The sequence below is a fragment of the Chanodichthys erythropterus genome, chromosome 11 (assembly GCF_024489055.1).
Source record: "Chanodichthys erythropterus isolate Z2021 chromosome 11, ASM2448905v1, whole genome shotgun sequence".
Classification (NCBI taxonomy): Eukaryota; Metazoa; Chordata; class Actinopteri; order Cypriniformes; family Xenocyprididae; genus Chanodichthys; species Chanodichthys erythropterus.
In genome coordinates, this window is record NC_090231.1 from 2006379 (window position 1) to 2024135 (window position 17757).

The 17757-nt window shown below is 37.9% G+C and overlaps 1 protein-coding gene across 4 annotated transcripts in view; it reads left to right on the forward strand.

Annotated features, from left to right (window-relative positions):
• Positions 1–10986, forward strand: part of khnyn (KH and NYN domain containing) — a 31885-nt gene extending 20899 nt beyond the window's left edge. The window contains exons 5-9 of one of the 4 annotated variants that reach the window (XM_067400932.1): positions 4718–4848; positions 5590–5686; positions 7866–7973; positions 8736–8837; positions 9690–9945. In XM_067400932.1, the coding sequence (XP_067257033.1) occupies positions 4718–4848; positions 5590–5686; positions 7866–7973; positions 8736–8837; positions 9690–9813 (562 nt within the window). In that variant the 3' untranslated portion in view covers positions 9814–9945. Of the gene's footprint in view, positions 1–4717; positions 4849–5589; positions 5687–7865; positions 7974–8735; positions 8838–9689 lie in introns of all 4 variants that reach the window. The other 3 variants (XM_067400929.1, XM_067400928.1, XM_067400931.1) reach the window with 3 other exon arrangements.
• Positions 10987–17757: the final 6771 nt, after the last annotated feature.

Sequence of the window (17757 nt, forward strand, 5' to 3'; positions counted from 1 at the left end):
ATTGCGAGAGGAAAGTCAGAATTGCGAGAGAAAAGTCAGAATTGCGAGAGAAAGGTCTGAAATGCGAGAGAAAAGTCAGAATTGCGAGAGAAAAGTCAGAATTGCGAGAGAAAAGTCAGAATTGTGTTAGAAAAGTCAGAATTGCGAGAGAAAGGTCAGAAATGCGAGAGAAAAGTCAGAATTGCGTTAGAAAAGTCAGAATTGCGAGAGAAAAGTCAGAATTGTGTTAGAAAAGTCAGAATTGCGAGAGAAAAGTCAGAATTGCGAGAGAAAAGTCAGAATTGCGAGTTAAAAAGTCAGAATTGCGTTAGAAAAGTCAGAATTGCGAGAGAAAAGTCAGAATTGCGTTAGAAAAGTCAGAATTGCGAGAGAAAAGTCAGAATTGCGTTAGAAAAGTCAGAATTGCGAGAGAAAAGTCAGAATTGTGTTAGAAAAGTCAGAATTGCGAGTTAAAAAGTCAGAATTGCATTAGAAAAGTCAGAATTGCGTTAGAAAAGTCAGAATTGCGAGAGAAAAGTCAGAATTGCGTTAGAAAAGTCAGAATTGCGAGAGAAAAGTCAGAATTGCGAGGAGAAAAGTCAGAAATGCGAGAGAAAATTCAGAATTGCGAGAGAAAAGTCAGAATTGCGAGAGAAAAGTCAGAATTGCGAGAGAAAAGTCAGAATTGCGAGTTATAAAGTCAGAATTGCGAGTTAAAAAGTCAGAATTGCGGGAGAAAAGTCAGAATTGCGGGAGAAAAGTCAGAAATGCGGGAGAAAATTCAGAATTGCGAGAGAAAAGTCAGAATTGCGAGAGAAAAGTCAGAATTGCGAGTTATAAAGTCAGAATTGCGAGAGAAAAGTCAGAATTGCGAGAGAAAAGTCAGAATTGCGTGAGATACGTCAGAATTGCGAGAGAAACGTCAGAAATGCGAAAGAAAAGTCAGAATTGCGTTAGAAAAGTCAGAATTGCGAGAGAAAAGTCAGAATTGCGAGAGAAAAGTCAGAATTGCGAGAGAAAAGTCAGAATTGCGAGAGAAAAGTCAGAATTGCGAGGAGAAAAGTCAGAATTGCGAGGAGAAAAGTCAGAATTGCGAGAGAAAAGTCAGAATTGCGAGAGAAAAGTCAGAATTGCGAGAGAAAAGTCAGAATTGCGAGAGAAAAGTCAGAATTGTGTTAGAAAAGTCAGAATTGCGAGAGAAAAGTCAGAATTGCGAGAGAAAAGTCAGAATTGCGAGAGAAAAGTCAGAATTGCGAGTTAAAAAGTCAGAATTGCGTTAGAAAAGTCAGAATTGCGAGAGAAAAGTCAGAATTGCGTTAGAAAAGTCAGAATTGCGAGAGAAAAGTCAGAATTGCGTTAGAAAAGTCAGAATTGCGAGAGAAAAGTCAGAATTGCGTTAGAAAAGTCAGAATTGCGTTAGAAAAGTCAGAATTGCGAGAGAAAAGACAGAATTGCGAGAGAAAAGTCAGAAATGCGAGAGAAAAGTCAGAATTGCGTTAGAAAAGTCAGAATTGCGAGTTAAAAAGTCAGAATTGCATTAGAAAAGTCAGAATTGCGAGTTAAAAAGTCAGAATTGCATTAGAAAAGTCAGAATTGCGTTAGAAAAGTCAGAATTGCGAGAGAAAAGTCAGAATTGCGTTAGAAAAGTCAGAATTGCGAGAGAAAAGTCAGAATTGCGAGGAGAAACGTCAGAAATGCGAGAGAAACGTCAGAAATGCGAGAGAAAAGTCAGAAATGCGAGAGAAAAGTCAGAAATGCGAGAGAAAAGTCAGAAATGCGAGAGAAAAAGTCAGAATTGCGAGTTAAAAAGTCAGAATTGCGGGAGAAAAGTCAGAATTGCAAGAGAAAAGTCAGAAATGCGAGAGAAAAGTCAGAAATGCGAGAGAAAAGTCAGAAATGCGAGAGAAAAAGTCAGAATTGCGAGTTAAAAAGTCAGAATTGCGGGAGAAAAGTCAGAATTGCGAGAGAAAAGTCAGAATTGCGAGAGAAAAGTCAGAATTGCGTTAGAAAAGTCAGAATTGCGAGAGAAAAGTCAGAATTGCGTGAGAAAAGTCAGAATTGCGAGTTAAAAAGTCAGAATTGCGAGTTAAAAAGTCAGAATTGCGTTAGAAAAGTCAGAATTGCGTTAGAAAAGTCAGAATTGCGAGAGAAAAGTCAGAATTGCGTTAGAAAAGTCAGAATTGCGTTAGAAAAGTCAGAATTGCGTTAGAAAAGTCAGAATTGCGAGGAGAAAAGTCAGAATTGCGAGAGAAAAGTCAGAATTGCATTAGAAAAGTCAGAATTGCGAGAGAAAAGTCAGAATTGCGAGAGAAAAGTCAGAAATGCATTAGAAAAGTGAGAATTGCGAGAGAAAAGTCAGAATTGCGAGAGAAAAGTCAGAAATGCGAGAGAAAAGTCAGAAATGCGATAGAAAAGTCAGAATTGCGAGTTAAAAAGTCAGAATTGCGGGAGAAAAGTCAGAATTGCGTTAGAAAAGTCAGAATTGCGAGAGAAAAGTCAGAATTGCGAGAGAAAAGTCAGAATTGCGTTAGAAAAGTCAGAATTGCGAGAGAAAAGTCAGAATTGTGTTAGAAAAGTCAGAATTGCGAGAGAAAAGTCAGAATTGCGAGAGAAACGTCAGAAATGCGAGAGAAAAGTCAGAATTGCGAGTTAAAAAGTCAGAATTGCGAGTTAAAAAGTCAGAATTGCGGGAGAAAAGTCAGAATTGCGAGAGAAAAGACAGAATTGCGAGAGAAAAGTCAGAATTGCGGGAGAAAAGTCAGAATTGCGAGTTAAAAAGTCAGAATTGCGAGAGAAACGTCAGAAATGCGAGAGAAACGTCAGAAATGCGAGAGAAAAGTCAGAATTGCGTTAGAAAAGTCAGAATTGCGAGAGAAAAGTCAGAATTGCGAGAGAAAAGTCAGAATTGCGAGAGAAAAGTCAGAATTGCGAGAGAAACGTCAGAAATACGAGAGAAACGTCAGAATTGCGTTAGAAAAGTCAGAATTGCGAGTTAAAAAGTCAGAATTGCGAGTTAAAAAGTCAGAATTGCGAGAGAAAAGTCAGAATTGCGAGAGAAAAGTCAGAATTGCGAGGAGAAAAGTCAGAATTGCGAGGAGAAAAGTCAGAATTGCGAGAGGAAAGTCAGAATTGCGAGAGGAAATTCAGAAATGCGAGAGAAAAGTCAGAATTGCGTTAGAAAAGTCAGAATTGCGTTGGAAAAGTCAGAATTGCGAGAGAAAAGTCAGAATTGCGTTAGAAAAGTCAGAATTGCGAGAGAAAAGTCAGAATTGCGAGTTAAAAAGTCAGAATTGCGAGTTAAAAAGTCAGAATTGCGAGTTAAAAAGAGAATTGCGGGAGAAAAGTCAGAATTGCGGGAGAAAAGTCAGAATTGCGAGAGAAAAGTCAGAATTGCGTTAGAAAAGTCAGAATTGCGAGAGAAAAGTCAGAATTGCGAGTTAAAAAGTCAGAATTGCGAGTTAAAAAGTCAGAATTGCGGGAGAAAAGTCAGAATTGCGAGAGAAAAGTCAGAATTGCGAGTTAAAAAGTCAGAATTGCGGGAGAAAAGTAAGAATTGCGAGAGAAAAGTCAGAATTGCGAGTTAAAAAGTCAGAATTGCGAGAGAAAAGTCAGAAATGCGAGAGAAAAGTCAGAAATGCGAGAGAAAAGTCAGAAATGCGAGAGAAACGTCAGAAATGCGAGAGAAAAGTCAGAATTGCGAGAGAAAAGTCAGAATTGCGAGAGAAAAGTCAGAATTGCGAGTTATAAAGTCAGAATTGCGAGAGAAAAGTCAGAATTGCGAGAGAAAAGTCAGAATTGCGAGAGAAAAGTCAGAATTGTGAGAGAAAAGTCAGAATTGCGAGAATTGTGAGATAAAAAGTATTTTCAATTATCAATTGAAATGATCAATTGTTAATTTTCAAATATCTTTTCAATTGTTTTATTCCATAAACAAGCTTCCATAGTTATTACCTTATTTTACCTTAAAACATTAATAATGCCATTATTATTCAAATCTAATAAGATTTGGTTAAATTCTTACATTTAATAATAATAAAAAAAATATTAATAATAAAATATTAACAAATATGTTTTGCCTGTAGTGTTAAGTGTGTTTTATGCTTAAAATATGTCATTGGGCCATGAAAATACTTTTATTTTCTCTTTGAGTCAAGTTAGTTTTTTATGACTCCATTGGCAGATATTTGTTCTTGCTTTAAGCAAAAAAAAAAAAAAAAATTATAAACTTTTCTTAGAAAACAAGACATCTTATGTCATTATGAGTCTCCAGTAAATGTACTTTGATTTAAGAATCTTTAGATATTTTTTACTGGAAAACAAGACGAGGAAGAACGTACAGTGTAAATGAACACACAAAAAAGTCCAAATGAGTATTTTTGTCTGTTTGCTAATAATATTAATAATAAAAAAGTGCAATGTTACAAGACAAAATACACTTTTATTTCCTTCCCTGGAAATATATTTCTTCTTCTCAAGTAAATGTGTCCTGTTTTAAGCATATTTATGTGATTTATATTGACAAACAAGATTAAAATACTGAGGATGAGCAGCACTTTTACTCTGGATACTGACTCAAGAAGACATGACGTTATTGATAATATAACAGTGAGCAGCTGATGATGATTAGTACAGTGTGTTCAGGTAGTTTGTAGGGAGTGAATGTTTCAGTGCACTGACTCACATCAACTGTACGTGCACTTGTGAATGTGATCTGATGAAATCGCTGGATCTTCCGCAGTCACGGTCTGGGAGTGTTCTTCTCCTGTCGAGGCATCGCTCTGGCCGTTCAGCACTTCTGGGGAAGAGGACATCGCGAAATCACAGTGTTCATCCCTCAGTGGAGGCAGAAGAATAACTCGAGGAATAAAGGTGATGCTCACTTTATGCCTATATGAACCATAACTATGAAGATTAAAGGGCTGTTTTCCATTCTTTTTCCACTGTAAACACACTAGATGGACGTCTTTGGGGTCTTTTTATTGTCCATCGTCAGCTGGAATCACTCTGAATGTGATTCTAACAATATCATGCCTCAATGTCAGTATCATAACAGTTGGTTGTTACCGTTAGTGATGGGAGAAACAAAGCTTTTCAAAGCTCTGAATCAGTTGAACCAATTGATTCGCAAAACGATTCGCTGTTTCGAAGCGCTCAAAACACCACAGGTTGGCGACCTGCTGGTCACAACTCACAAACTCAGTCCAGACATGTATAATGACACATTTTACAAGCCAATTGCAAACTTTTTAATGAAAGTGTATGCGATCTACATAATTAAATGCTATTAAATATGCAGGTTCTTTGAAGTGCTTGGCAAACTAGGTTAATTAAAGCATCATTTATCATTATTAAGTATTAATTAGATAATTTAAAAATGAGCCTACATTATAAAACTGATCCGAGATCAGTTAAGAACTATTAGACACTCTCTGTCTAGCGATGATCAGGGTTTTGAAATCAAACAGTATGACGTAACGAAGCCTTGTTTATGATATGATGAGCTCCGAACAACTGATTGAAAGCAAATGCTTCATAAAGCGGTGATTCAAAATCGTCCAACGGCGCTTTATTCTCGTGTGAAAGCATCATGTGGTTCTGTGTCTTCTGCAGAAAAGCACTACCTGACTGAACTCCATGATCTGGGCTTCATCTCGTACACTCCCTCCAGAGAGGTCGAGGGGAAGAGAATCAACTCATATGATGACCGGTAATTCATGATTCCTTCTCAGATCAACACAGCCATGTTCAGCAAGGATTATTTCACCATTCTGTCATCATTTACTCATGCCTTTCAAAATCTGCATGACTAAAAGAATTTTTTTTTATGAAATGAAAGTTCAGTGGAAAGTTCAATGTTGTTTTGTTTCCATTTTTCTTCAAAATATTCAGGGCCGAGCACCGATGGTGTGAGATCCCTATTGTAATTGCTCGGCCAATTCTTCTTCTTCTTCTCCAAATTGAATCACATTTTTAAGGGCCTAAACATGCTTGAAAACTCATGAAACTTGGCAAATGCGTCAGAAGTGGTGAAAATTTATGTCTGATATGGGTTTTAGAATTAGATGTGGCAAAATGGCTCAATAGCGCCACCTACAAAATTTCACTTAAAGGGTTAGTTCACCCAAAAATGAAAATAATGTCATTAGTTACTCTCCCTCATGTCGTTCCACACCCGTAAGACCTTCATTAATCTTCAGAACACAAATTAAGATATTTTTGATGAAATCCGATGGCTCAGTGAGGCCTGAACAATGACATTTCCTCTCTCAAGATCCATTAATGTACTAAAAACATATTTAAATCATTACATGTGAGTACAGTGGTTCAATATTAATATTATAAAGCGACGAGAATATTTTTTGTGCGCCAAAAAAACAAAATAATGACTTATTTAGTGATGGCCGATTTCAAAACACTGCTTCAGGAAGATTCGGAGAGTTATGAATCTTTTGTGGCGAATCATGATTCGGATCGTGTGTCAAACTGCTGAAATCACGTGACTTTGGTGTTTGATTTGATTTGATTGCCATGAAGTGCCAAACATGTTAGAAACATGTTAAATCATGAAACACTTGGCTAAGTGTTAATGTATGCGATTAACGCCATGAAACAGGAAGTTGTTGTAACTCAGGCATACAATGTTCAATCTGCTCCAAACTTGACATGTTTGATAATAGTCCTGACCTGAAGACATTTACATGGCAATATTCAGTTATGGTCAAAGTGCCACCTTTTGGCAGCAGGAAGTGTGGCACTTTGAAATGACTTTGACATATTTCCCTTGTATTCACTGAGGCCAACGGGTGGCGGTGAGCGCGGGTGTGAAGGCCCTTTCATCGCTGCTTGCAGCTTTAATTTCTTTCGTGTTCTGCAGAAGTTAGTTATACAGGTTTGAAAGATAAGAGTAAATGATGACAGAAAGAAATTAAACTATTTGTTCAAAGATCATCTGTGATATCTGACAGTCGAGTTGAAAGCTTCAAACAACAATCAGTTTTATCATCAGAATTTAAGTTTTTGTGTTTTTAAATCATCATTTGTGTGAAGACTTGAAAGCGAGTATGTAAATATATTTATACCTAAATTTAAAATGTATGCAAATTTCATATAAAATATCCATTCATTTGGATTTCACAGTTTTAACTAATAAAGTAATGCATATTTGTCAGTCAAAAATCATGGCATAGTTTTTTTATTAATTATCTGCATTTATTTGATTTTATTTCAATAATCGAAATGCATTTATTCAAATTGCTGAGAATCAGCATAAATATGTTCATTGTGATAATTAGATTTTTATGATCATGGTTAAATATGGCTAGCTGTGGAACAAGCAATATTCAGTTAAAATGTATGAGATTGAAACAAATTGTATTTATTGATGATAAATGTATAAACCTGCTTATTGTATATTTAAAATGTTCAGTTTATACGGAAATCTGACCTGTGCATTCATGTAAATAAATGTTACCTTGTTCTTACCAGTGTCATTTATGTATGACTGACTATATTATATTATATTATATTAATTTGTTATACCATGTTCATACTTTTCAACTGATTTTAATTGTTTTCGCAATAATTTATACTGATTCTAAGCCATTTGAATAAATGCATTTTGAAAATTATTTAAATAAAATCAAAGCAAAAACTATGCCATGAAACCAGTTTCATTAGTTTCACTGACGAATATGCATCACATTTAGTTTATGTTAAAACGGTTGTAATCCAAACAGATGGAAGTTTATATGCAACTTAAAAACTTTAGGCCTGAATATTTATAGCGAGTAGCAGATCATCAACAGCCGTGATAAAAACTAAAACAGGAAACATGTGGGAAAGAAACCTGCGCTTGTTTCTTTAGATAATGAGCGATTGTTCTTCAGGTTCATGCTGGCGCTGGCGCAGAAAACGAATGGAGTGATTGTGACAAACGACAACCTGAGAGATCTGGTGGACGAATCGCCCGCGTGGAGAGACATCATTAAGAAAAGGTGGGCGTCTGTGTAATATCAGATCAGTATATTTACAGTCATTCACATCTTTAGTTTTTCCTGGCATAATATATGATTTGATTGTTTTATGTGTAAAGCGATATTTCTGCTGCTCTTCACATTTAAAGAATTATACTGAATTATCAAGTCCCCCTATTAGGCTATTTTAAATGTTCCTAGTTTGGTTTCAGAGTCTCCTACAACAGATTCACATGCATTCAAAGTCAAACAACACTTTACCAGTCTGTTGTGATTGGTCAGAAACCAAACGCTCATTATCATATCTGAATCTCAGCTCTTGTGATTCAAACAGTAACGATGGCGTCGGTTTTACCGTATCAATCTCATCAAAGTGGATTTGCTTTGGCAGCAGAAAACAGCATCTTCTCGATATGAACCAAACTCTTCCAGCCTCAGATACAACTACAGTGATTGAGGGCGGGGCAAAGAGACGCTGATCAGCCAATGAAGACCATTATGCAAATGAGTGACAAACCTACATAGGTTCAGCAGGAAGTGAGACTGAATTACTGACGACTCGTTTCAGTTCAGAATCACTTCTTTCTTTTAGAAGACAAAAATTCCATTTATCTTTGAAACTTTGATCTTTTACATTCACAAACAGGTTTATTACACACTACAGAAAAGGGAATATCCAGAAAAGCACAATTGGGGCACTTTAAGATAATCCCTATGAAGGTTTCGTATGCGTGAAAGGCCTTTATATGTGTCATTTAGTGATGATGAACATGCTTGTTTCAGTTTGCTGCAGTACGTGTTTGCTGGAGATCTCTTCATGTTACCGGACGATCCTTTGGGCCGCGGCGGGCCGCATCTCAGAGACTTCCTACATAAACACAACCGGTAATGCATCACTCGCACCACATCATCACTTCTGCTGATAAATCATTTTGTTGTTTTGTTCTTTCACGACGACAGTTATTTTTTGCTCAAGTGGATCTGAGAGAGTATTAAACGCTTTTATAAAGAGTCTCTTCTGCTCATCAAGGATGCGTTTATTAGATCAAAATACAGTAAAAATAGTGAAATATTATTAAAATGTGATTCAGCTGTTTTCTATGTGAATAAATAGTAAAGTGTAATTTATTCCTGTGATCAAAGCTCATCATTACTCCAGTAATATGATGATTAAGAAACATTTATGATTATTATCAATGTTGAAAACAGTTTCATATTTCTGTGGAAATCGTCATACATTTCATTTTTCAGGATTCTTTGATGAATAGAAAGTTCAAAAGAACAGAATCTTTCATAACATTATACATATTTTTACTGTCACTTTTAGTGTGTCTTTGCTGAATAAAAGTATTAATTTCTTTTAAAAATCTAACTGAACGCAAACCCTCGAATGGTAGTGTACATAATTCGTTTTTGAAACTAGCTAAATATTCATAGTGCATTGTTGTTATACACATACTCAAATGATTATAATTTAATAATAATATATTTATGCCATTATATTTAGGAAAAGTTTGCATTTAGTGATCAGCACTGTAAGGCGATTATCTGGGTTTGTTTATTTGGAGATCCACCAAATGAGGCCATTTATCTGTAAACCACATTTGTAAATATTAAATCAATGATTAATTTTCATGTCTGTGGTTTAGAGCCAATGCTATTGTTCTCTAAAATGTGACCAAAATAATCACTTTTAGCACATATTCATATTTAAACATCGCAGTGTTTCTCTTCTAGGAAAACAAACCAAAGACTCTTGTTAATATTTTCCCAGCAGCTCACCTGTTCCAGGAAGTCACACATTTGCAGGAGCGTCCGCGTCCTTTTCCTCGCCATCTCCCGTGCCGCGCGCTCACACTGAAGTGCTGCAGTACCGAGACTGGACACCGGGGGGCAGAGGTCAGGGGTCGGGCAGCGGTCAGGAGGTCAGGGAGAGGACGGCGGAGGAGACGCTGAAGCTGCAGCAGAGTTTAGCGCCCATCTTCCCAGACCAGGAAAGCGTCATTATCATGATCCTTCAGTGTCACCCGGCGATCAGAGACATCGACCGACTCACAGAACTCATACTGGAACAGCAGGAATGAACACGCAACTGATTTTGACATCAGACGTATTGAAAAACTAGTTTTTTCTCCCTTTCTAAAACTGTTTGACTCCCATCTATCTTATAATGCATTTTAAATTTTGAACTTAATTTATATATTCATTAAGTGTTTCTAATGTGTTTGTACTGGGGATACATTTTTAAAAATGTTTTCAAACTACACTTGTGCTTTGAATGTATTTTTAGGAGAATAAAATTATAATTTATAATTTGGGTAACACTTTACAATAATGATCCATTAGTTAAGATTTGTTAACTACATTAGTTGACATGAACTAACAATGGGAAATATTTATTTAAAGCATTTATTTCATTTTAATTTCAACATTATTAAAATTAAAATTTGAATTTGTTAACATTAGTTGATGCACTGAACAAACAATTATATTTTTACTAACGTTAATTAACGTTAACAAATAAGACCTTATTATAAAGTGTTGCCAGTATTTGAAATGTTGTTGATGATTATTTATTTCCACACGCTATTTTCTTAAAGGACCAAAATAATTTTTTTTTTTTTTTCAGTTTCTTTCAGGGACTACAGATGTAAATGAGCAATGTTGCTGTAATTTGGCATGTTTACATTTTGTATTTTTATACTGATGTTCATTAACATGCAATGTCCCTATTAAATTCAATTAAAATAAATGAATAAATAAATAGAACAGGTTGCATTGAAATACATAAGTAAAATTTACAGTTGCATTGACAAGAACCTGTCTTGAGATATTTTTTATTTATTGAAATAGTTAATTAAATTTGAGCAAGTAAAGTAATATTTTCTGAGAACAATTATTAACTACACTTGCATTCAATGTCTCTCTTTTCTTTCTTTTTTTTACGGTTTACAAGAATGTCATTAGAAGTTTTTTTTAAAATTTATTCAGACATTACAATAAAACAATACAAACAAACACAACAAATTATAATAAATGTAATTTAAAAACAGTAAATATATTCATGGACATGCCATATACACTAGGTAGAGGGCACTATCAGTCATTTGAAAACAATCTGAGAAAATCAACATTGTTCTATATATATATATATATATATATATATATGAATGTGAATGTCTGTGATTGCTGATGTTTTATTATCCTGACGCTTCTTGTGTGTTTTTGGAACTATATATGAGCTACCGTTTGCATACCAATCTTCAGCTTGCTTTCATTTCATTTCAAGATGGACGGTAGGGATTTCAACATGGGTCTTAGTGTGTAATGTTGCTGTTTGATCATAAACAACATCTGCAAAGTTACGACGCTCAAAGTTCAATGCAAAGAGATATTTTCTTTTACAGAAATCACTGTTTAAGGACTACAACAAACAGCTGGTAGGGACTACAACAAGCTTTTTCCTGGGATGGTGACATCACTAACCCCAAAAATGTACATAAACCCCGCCCCCGAGAACACACAACAAAGGGGGCGGGGCCATGTTGGGCTGCTTTAGAGAAGAGGAAGAGTTGTTTTTGTAAATGCCGTCATTTTACGCTGGACTGCTTCACAAACGAGGGTCAATTCAACACAAAAGATGAACATGACGGCACATGCTAGTGGATGAGTTGAATCAACTCCACAGCAACTACATCAATTTATCCACTAACCATTCAGAAACGTCTAAAAGTTGTAACTTCTTCCTGAGTCTCTCCATCAGTGTCGACTCCGGCTTGAACAATGTAAGGCTGAAGACTTTCCTCATTTTGTCTGCGTGAGATTCTCCAGCTTTGTTGTTGTTGAGCTGTTAAAGCTCCGCCCTCTTCTGGAAAGGGGGCGGGAGCAGCAGCTCATTTGCATTTAAAGGGACACACACAAAAATGGCGTGTTTTTGCTCACACCCAAATAGGGCAGATTTGACAAGCTATGATAAATGATCTGTCGGGTATTTTGAGCTGAAACTTCAAAGTTTCAGAAAGGGACATAATAGGTCCCCTTTAAGTAGGGTTTTTATAATAAACTAAAATTATATTAAAAAAGAACACATTAAAAGACTTACATGATGCATGCAAGCATAGCACATGACCCTCTTTAACATCCTGGCTAGAAAATACAAATTTTAGACACCGTCTGTCCCTGGACACAAAAACAAACCAGTCCGGCACAACAGTGTCAGTCTCGGCTGGCTGAGGAGGGTCAGGCATTGCTGCAGAGGCAACAACAGGAGCAGTATAGGACCAGGTAACTCACCTGAAACCTGCTCATGACGCAACCGGTCATTATGCCACTAATTCTCGCAACTCCTGCATCTCTTCCTCCATACTTGTCATAACTACACTCACCCCAGAAATAGAAACAGGCCACTGATGAAGGAATACAACTTGTCCAAGAGGTCCAAACGCATGCTGCTGTTTTGTTCCGAGAAGAAAGAAAAACAAAATCACAACCAATATCAAAACACAGAATTTCACCCACGTCTCACTTAGGTAAACCCTGCCGACTACGCCAAGGTGTGGTATTACCAAATGAAGGAAAATATGAATCACAATTTAAATTTGTCCTACTACTCCACCCTGATGGGATGCAAGGGTAATAACTCCCAATAAAGACACACAGGTAAGTTTTACCAATTGAAGTCAAAGAAAAAATGGAGACGTATCAAAACCAAAATATACTTTATTATACAATCACCATCATCAATAAAATTCTTTCTCTCACAAAACACACCGAAAATGATTAATGAAATGAAATAATTCTCTAGGGCCAGGATTAGTGGGAACAAGGCAGGCCAGCTGCAACTCAGAAGGTCATCCAAACCCACCTCAATTCACACCAAATCAAACACCACGCACACACCCAGGGAAGTTGTATCAGCACACCGTGAAACACACCACCGAATGAAAGTAGCTAGCCTCCCCTGTTCCACATGAGTCCTCACTGGCTCCTGGAGAGAGAGAAAGAGAAAAGAAACACTTATAAAGGAATTCAAAAGGAGATTACACTGATTATTAATGAAGCAAGCCACCAAAATAAAGAATATACAGACAACTGTGTTGTGTCAGCTTTGGCACTCAGGCCTCCAGATGACACCACAACAAAACAGACAGATAACCAGAGCCTGAGTGGCACTAGAACAACACGTCAATAAATAACAAAAAGGACACACTTTTACAATAAACATACCTGTAAGCAAACTCCACCACGACTTGCCACAACGCCACCAGCCCCACTCTAATTTAAACTGTAAATAGCGCATATTAGCCTCAGACGCCATCAGACGAAACTTAACATACCTGTTACCGGGTGTCTTCACGAAAGTCACAGAGGCTCCCATGAGAGAAAGATCTATGCAAATTGGAATCATTTTGATAATGTTTTATCTATAAATAGGGAAAGGAAAGAGAAGGAGGCCTTCGCAGGGGATAGTTTAGTTGACACTTCAGGGCTGCGTTGTCGTCGTGTCTAGGCGCAGGTCCTTCATCTCATCTGGATATGGCCTGGATCTGGCAGACTACGGCAAACCTCTGGATAAACAGAGAGATACTATTATTAGCGTAGACGCCATTCTTCTTATGATGTAGTGAGTACATCAGGTGTTACGGGAAGTGTTCCCGGTTTCTGCTGACCTAATTTCACATCATTATGATAATCACTTTAAACAAGTTTTAAACATGTTGTAGATGGAATTAAGAACCTAGCCAGTGTACTCTCTTAAAGATGAATATATATTTAATCCTATATTCTATATATTTCATTTTCATCCATCATTAAGTATATTTATTTTTCACTAGAGCTGAATCATGTTGTTTACTGTTTCTTTGTTTATGTAATATGAACATTTCCATGTAAACACATCCTCATCACTCATTTGCTTATGTCCACATTCAGACATTCAGTCTGGAGGATATTTACAACTCTGACATGAAACAGAAGAATAAACAGTGAGTGTTATTGTTCTAGTTATATTTCCTATTTCATCCAGTTTTATTCATCTATTAGTTTTATTTCAACAATAGGAAAGTTACATTATAACTGTGTCTCAATTCAGAGGCTGCGTCCTGAAAGTCCATGAAGGTCGAAACGAGCGTTGTTAAATTAAATGTTATAGCCTATGGATGATTTCCTGTTTGCATCACCAGCTGTTCACGCCCACTGCTGCTGTCGCCTAGCAACTGTGAAAGCTGCCATCAGGAAATAACAGAGATATTTCTGACAGACTTGATACAAAGGTGGTGCCAGAAATTTATTAATTTAATAATTTGTTTGTTTGTTTGTTTGTTTGTTTGAAAAGGGCAGGTGATGTATCTCAAGCTGAGACAAGACCATAACCAAGTAAAAATATGTCTGGTTAAACTGTGCAATGTTTATTTTATCTAGTTAGCTACAATTAGTTAACCTAGTTTATTTCTCACGTTATTTAACCGTGACAATATCATAATATTTATAATAAGCAGTGGTGGATTGTCTCTCTTCCAACATCTCATCCATGAAGACAAACCACAGTTGCAGCAGTGTGTTCCTATTAATATTCATCACTTGTATTTATTTGTTTTTGGCCTGCAATGGAGTGTCCACACCCAGAAGGTACTTGTTTACAGAATCATCCTAAAACAAGTCACAACAACAACAAAATCTGTTGTAAACAAATCAGACTTCATTACATCTATTGCTGCTCATTCAGATCTCCATCTCATGGCTCTGACTGAGACATGGATCAAACCAGAGTGAGACATGGATCAAACCACACTGCCACACCAGCAGCCCTCTCCTCTAATTTCACTTTCTCTCATGCCAGATTGGGAGGGGTGGTGGTACTGGTCTGCTTATGTCCAGTGAATGGAAGTTAAATCCTTTACCATTTCTCTGTGACAATAGCTAATTTGAATGCAATTACCATCACCTACCCTGCTAAAATCCATGTTGTAGTTGTTTATCGTCCCTCAGGTCAGCTAGGTAACTTCTTAGAAGAGTTAGATGTGTTCCTCTCATCCTTCCCTGAGGATGGTACTCCTCTGCTAGTACTTGGAGATTTCAACATCCATCTAGACAAACCTCAGGCTGCTGAGTTCCAAACTCTGCTTGCCTCATTTGATCTCAAGCGAGTGTCTACTTCAGCTACCCACAAAACAAGTAACTAACTGGACCTCATCTACACACGCTGTGGCTCCACCGACAATACACTGGTTACTCCACTACACACCTCAGACCACTTTCTCATTACTTTTAATCTCAACCTGACCCCTAACTCAACACACACTCCACCTCATGTTACTTTTCGGCGAAACCTACGCTCCCTCTCACCATCTCATCTATCCTCTTCGGTCTCATCCACACTTCCTCCCGCTAACCAGTTCTCATCAATGGACACTAACAATGCTACTGACACTCTTTGCCCCATTCTAACTTCTTGCTTAGATGACTTCTGCCCCCTTTCATCCAGACCAGCCCGCGCCACCCCCTCTGCCCCCTGGCTCTCTGATGTTCTCCGTGAGCATCGGTCTGGACTCAGGGATGCAGAGAGGAAGTGGCGCAAATCTAAAGATCCTACTGACCTTAGCTTATATCAGTCACTCCTTCCTTCTCTCTCTACAATGCTAAAACCACATACTATTAAAATAAAATTAACAATTCGACTGATTCCCGCACACTTTTCGAAACCTTCTCTTCTCTTCTTTGCCCTCCTCCCCTCCCTCCCACATCAGTTCTTACAGCTGATGACTTTGCCACATTCTTCACACATAAAATAACAACCATCAGCGGCCAATTCTCCACACCACACACTGACAATAACATCTTAACAGAAAACACACAAATTCTCTCCTCCTTCTTCATGCTCTCTGAGGCAGATGTTTCAAAACTCATTCTCTCCAATCACCCTACTACCTGTCCGCTAGACCCTATCCCCACTCATCTTCTTCAGGCCATCTCCTCCTCAATTCTACCTGCAATCACTCACATGATCAATTCTTCCCTTCACACTGGAACATTTCCCACAGCTTTTAAGCAGGCTAGGATTACCCCACTGCTTAAGAAACCCACTCTGAATCCAGCACTTTTGGAAAACTACAGACCAGTATCCCTTCTCCCTTTCATTGCTAAGACACTGGAGAGAGTTGTATTCAATCAACTGTCTACTTATCTCACACAGAACAACCTTCTTGACAACCACCAGTCTGGTTTCAAGAGTGGCCACTCAACTGAGACTGCCCTGCTCTCAGTCACTGAAGCCCTGAGACTGGCACGAGTTAACCACGTGATCCTCCTGTTAACACTCATGTCGAAGGGCATCTCAGGAACCGCACTCCAGTGGTTCAATTCTTACCTCTCAGGTAGGTCCTTCAGGATATCTTGGAGAGAAGTCACATCATCTTGCTACTGGGGTACCTCAGGGCTCTGTGCTTGGACCACTTCTCTTCTCCATCTACATGTCATCACTAGGATCTGTCATTCAGGAACATGGTGTCTCCTATCACTGTTACGCTGATGATACACAACTCTACCTCTCATTCCAACCAGATGATCCGACGGTTGTTGCTCATATCACAGCCTGCCTGACAGCCATTTCTGCCTGGATGAAGGACCTTCAACTCAACCTTACAAAAATGGAACTGCTGGTGGTCGGTGCCAACCCAACACTTCATCATAACCTTTCAATTCAACTTGGTTCGTCAATCATAATTCCTTCCAGGACAGCCAGGAACCTTGGAGTGGTGATGGATGATTGTTTAAGCTTCACAGATCATGTTGTGACAACAGCCCGGTCCTGCAGATTTGCCTTGTACAACATCAGGAAGATTAGACCCTTCTTATCGGAGCATTCCACACAAATTCTTGTCCAAGCTCTTGTTCTATCCAGACTGGACTACTGTAATGCTCTCTTTTGGAAGGCCTTCCAGCACGCACTGTCAAGCACTGTCTACAACTGATCCAGAATGCTGCAGCATGACTGGTCTTCAACGAATCGAAGAGAGCGCATGTTACACCTCTCTTCATCAGTTTGCATTGGCTGCCAGTAGCTGCTCGCATCCAATTAAAGGCTCTGATGTTTGCCTACAGAACGACCTCTGTACGTCTGCTATACCTTAACTCACTACTTCAGACTTATGCGCCCTCCAGAAGCTTGAATTCTGCAAGTGAACAGCGCCTTGTGGTACCATCCCAAAGGGGCACAAAATCACTCTCACGAACCTTCTCCGGGTCTGTTCCTGGCTGGTGGAATGAACTGCCACGCTCTATCCGAGCAGCTGAATCTTTAGCCATTTTCAAAAAACTGCTACATACATGTCTTTTTAGTCAACACTTATCTTACTTTTTTGATTTCTATTCTTTTTCCATCTATTTGTATATTTGTATACTGTTGTACGCATGTTGCTTCTACTATTCTCATTTGTAAGTCACTTTGGAAAAAAGCGTCTGCTAATTGACTAAATGTAAATGTAAATGCATCTGCTGTTATAAGGGAAAAAACTCCCTAATACACAAATTAATACAAGTTATGCAAATTAATGGGAACTCACTGCTGCAATTGTGGTTTGTCTTCATGGATGAGACATTTTTTTTGTTTGTTTTTTTCAGGCACCATCTTTGCATTTCAAAGTCTGTCAGAAATGTCTGTGCTGTTTCCTGATGGCAGCTGTCACAGTTGCTAGGTGACAACACTGGTGGGCGTGAACAGCTGATGACACAAACAGGAAATCCTCTGTAATCTATAGCGTGTAACAACGCTCACTTTGACCTTTGTGGACATTGAGGATGCAACTTC